At 33.6% G+C, this 4,290-nt stretch overlaps 1 protein-coding gene across 1 annotated transcript; it reads left to right on the plus strand.

Annotated features, from left to right (window-relative positions):
- Positions 1-225: 225 nt before the first annotated feature.
- On the plus strand, positions 226-1,581 carry LOC149160626 (putative WD repeat-containing protein C2A9.03). Its single transcript, XM_089434662.1, has one exon. The coding sequence runs from the start codon at positions 226-228 to the stop codon at positions 1,579-1,581; it is 1,356 nt and encodes a 451-aa protein (XP_089290788.1).
- The last annotated feature ends 2,709 nt before the right edge of the window (positions 1,582-4,290 follow it).

Raw genomic sequence — 4,290 nt, forward strand, 5'->3', positions numbered from 1 at the left:
TGATAGCTATATCTAGACCTAACTCTACGGGTTTCCAGAAAAAATTGACTCTGCTTCAAGAAAAGCAAGACACTTATATGACGAGTTGAGGTAAGCCTTGGGGCTAACTGGTTATAGTGGAGTGTTTTTTATAGTCTGTTATTATTTAGTTGCGTATAAAGCCACCTTATCATAGATCATAGAAGGATACCATACTCAGCCGTGTTTTGAAAAGGTTATTGAGATATGGCCCAACCAGATGAGTATGAGCCCGAAATAATTGTATCTGATGAAGATTCAGGCGCTGAAGATGATATTGTAATGGCTGCTTCTGATGAAGATACGGAAGCTGAGACTGATGTCGAAGAAGATTTCGTAGAGGCTGACATGTCTGCTGCGGATGTCAGAAGAGGAGAAGATATGCAGGGAATTCAATGGCAGATGACATACATGACAAGGCGGAATTACAGACAATATAGGATGAAAGCGTATGAAAATACGAGGGATGTTCCTCAACCTCAACTTGGCGTGGATCAACTAGATAAGATTTGTGTAAATATCCAGAAAGGGGGGAGTTTTTACGAATTTCAGAGAAATACGAAAACAGTGAAACCTACATATGCACACTTACAGCTAAGGGAATTGGTGTGGGCAACATCAAAGCACGATGTGTATCTTTCATCTGATTATTCTGTTATCCACTGGTCTGCACTAAGTCGTAGAGGAACTGAATTTCTTAATATGAGGGGCCCAGTCGTCGCATCCGAAAGCCATCCAGGGACTCCCTTGGTTGGTTTCAGACAAGTCCAGATTACATGCATGGCTGCCAAAGATAATTTACTTGTGGTTGGCGGGTATGGGGGAGAGCTTATCTGTAAGTATTTGGGTATAAAAGATGTCATTTATTGTTCGAAGATCTCTGAAAATGAAGTTGGCCACATTTCCAGTACGAACTCGGTAGAGATCTACCAGAGTCCTGGTGGTGCAACTCGTTTAACCACTGCAAGTAATGATTGTTTTGTGCGGGTATTCGATCTAAGTAATGGAATTGCACGCATTCAGCACTTTTCCTTTCCCTGGGCTGTTAATCGTGCCTCTGTAAGTCCTGATAACAAGTTGTTTGTTGTCGTTGGGGACAGCGTTGAGGGATTTCTTTCAGAAAGCCAAACAGGAAAGGTAGTTGCAACTCTTCAAGGTCATTTCGATTACTCCTTTGCGTCTGCTTGGCATCCAGATGGTACAGTATTTGCTACTGGGAACCAAGACACAACATGCAGGCTCTGGGATGTTAGAAACACTTCAACCTCGCTTGAAGTTCTCAAGGGCAACATGGCTGCCATAAGATCTATCAGGTTCTCCTCAGATGGACAGTTTATGGCCATGGCCGAGCAAGCTGATTTTGTTCATATATTTGATACGAAGCACATGTCTAACAAAAGGCAGGAAATTGATTTCTTTGGGGAGATAACGGGAATTTCATTCAGTCCAGACGCCGAATCATTTTTTATCGGTGTCCACGACGAAACTCCTGGCAACCCGCTTGGTAGCCTGATTGAATATAAAAGAAGGCAGCAATCATTTTATCTTGATTCTTCAATCTGAAATTTCTGTGATGTAATCCAGAATGCCGACCTTTCGGCTTCTTGACTCTATGTTGGTGTTTCTGCTTAGGATGGCACTATGTTGGTGTTTCTGCTTAGGATGGCATTAGTCTTTGTGTTTTTTCATCGCTCTTTGGCAGTTGAGGTTTTGGTTTTTTAGGAGGCTGTCACTTTTTCTCAACTTCTGTAATCTGTGGTAATCTGTGGTTACTTTGGACATATGGTTATTTAGATGGCTCTGTTAGGGACTTTTTTCTGGATCCAATCTTTGGACGATATGGCTACCTGTCAATGGTGCAAACTGTCAATGGTGCAAACTGTTGGGAGGCGCTATGACTACCTGTCAATGGTGCAAACTGTTGGGAGGCTCGTTATAGCTCGCCCATTTACCTTATGTATTGTTATATGTCCTTTTATATTCTCTTAATATAAAACCATGCTGGTTTTTTTCTCTGGAAAAAAAATAGTTTAATCATTTTTCTTGATTATGTCAGGTGAAATTTCGTGTTCAGGTAGTGGTGGCACTCACCGGAGTCGGAACTGCCCTCACATTTTGATGATGAATGTTTGAAGATTGTAGCGGTTGAAATAAACTTGTTTCATTTAAGAAGTTCTTAAGAGCGGAAGCGTTAAGGCCATTGTAATATTTAATTTAAAATACTCTACATATTCTAGCTACAACACTTTGAGAGGGTTTATATTTTTTTTTCTCTTATCTGCAAATAAAATTTAAATCATACATGTTTATTTTAGGTAGAGTTATTCGGTTTCAAATTGTAAAATTGTTAAAGATAAAATTTTATTCACGTGAACTCTGTTAGAGATGATGGACATATATATAATCTTTTTCACCTTCAATTTATAATTTTAAAAAAATAAATATATATTTTTAAGCATTAAAAAAAATTGAATAAAAATTAATATTGTAATGTTAATAATAATGGAATATTAATTTACTTAAATATTTATCAGTGTAAATTACATCAAATTAATATTTCATGAAAAAATATTTAAACGGTTATTTATGTAAATATTCCATTTCAAATATTTAAAAAAAAACATATTAGGTTTTTTTTATATGAATTTATGTATTTCAAAGTTTTTACTTCCTTATAGGATAATATTAACCCTTATCATATTAACTTTGAATAAAATTTTGAGGATATGATTTTTATTAATTTTTTATTTCATTTGTTCTAAACTATCATTTTGAATTAAATAATAATATTTTAGGTGTGCTATATGTTTTAATGATTTTTTTTCTTTCAAATTAATTAAAACGGGTCAACTTTATTAATTTTTAAAAGTTTTTAGGGCATTTTTAAATAATTCTCTACTTAATTGCGTTACAAATTTAGTATTTATAATTAATTTGTAAAAAAGATTGTGTAGGTTAGATTTATGGATTTTGTTGATTAAATTTTTAATTGTTATGAGTATATAAAGATTTATATATAAAGTTGACGAACTTTCTAGATATATTTATATTAAAGAAGTGTAATATATTTTATTAATGTAAATATTTATTTTAATTTTACTCCAACCAAACATACTATTATTATTTTTTTGAATTATAAATTATTTTGGAATTCAGTTATTGAAGGATAATATTTTACACTTATGGGTAAATACTATTTTTTTACTAGGTAATTAGTTATGGAAACAATTATCTGTTCCAAAACTAAATCCTTGAGTATTTTTACAATAAATGGTCAAGATTGGAGATCACGAGAAGAGAGAACTGTGTTGAAAGGTCAAAGGTCAAACAGCCTTGAATGACTATTCCTTGAATGACAAGGAATAATTATGTCTTGTTAAGATCAAATAGACGGAAAAATTTAAAGTCTCTAAGACAGAGAGAACTCCTAAAGTAAAGAGTAACATGGAGGGGAAGATTTACAATAGTAGGTGATTCACGAGAGTAGGTAATCTCAAGACAAGGAGGAAATCAAAGTGCTTAAAAGTATACGTAATGTTTTCCTACTTCTAGAATATGTCATTAGAATTCTTTGTATTAAATTGAAAGAATTCCTCTAAAAGGAATATTAGAGAATCTAAGGAAAAATCCTTACTACATTTCCAAGATGGAACTGTATTAGGAATATGAGAAGATTTAGTAAGTAAACAAGATTGACAAATAAATCTTGAGAAAGGATAGGTATACTCTGTAAATAGAAATATTACAATAGCCAGAACATGTAGAGGATAGGCCTTTCCTGTAAATAGAAATAGTACATTAACGAGAATAGATAGATTCCCTATATTTTTCTAATTCAGGAACAAAAGTAAAATCATCTATTAATCAAAAGAATGGTAAATGTTGATGGAAGAATGTTAATTTCAGGTATAAAATATTCTATGCTTATAGCAATTTATTTCAATTTTCACAGTTAGCTCCATACCTTTTCCAGATTAGCAATCACATCAGCATTAAAGTAAACTGTAGATAGAACATAAACATAAATCACAGAAGACAAACCAAGACAAGAAGACACAAGATGTGGCACTAGCGAGGGAAAAATCTTAATGTGGGGAAACCCTTGATCAATTCTTCTTATATGTTCTTCAATAGTTCAGTAGAGAGAGAGATAATACATTTACAACAGAACTCAACACTTTGACTTATCTAGATAAGAGCATAGATCATCTCTAAGAAGATGATACATGAGATCAGTTGAAGACGTGTTGCTTCAACTAATTCTCCAAGGTG

This window comes from Pinus tabuliformis, chromosome 5_2, assembly GCF_031772625.1.
Source record: "Pinus tabuliformis cultivar Carrire ecotype Pingquan chromosome 5_2, CPIR1, whole genome shotgun sequence".
Lineage (NCBI taxonomy): Eukaryota > Viridiplantae > Streptophyta > Pinopsida > Pinales > Pinaceae > Pinus > Pinus tabuliformis.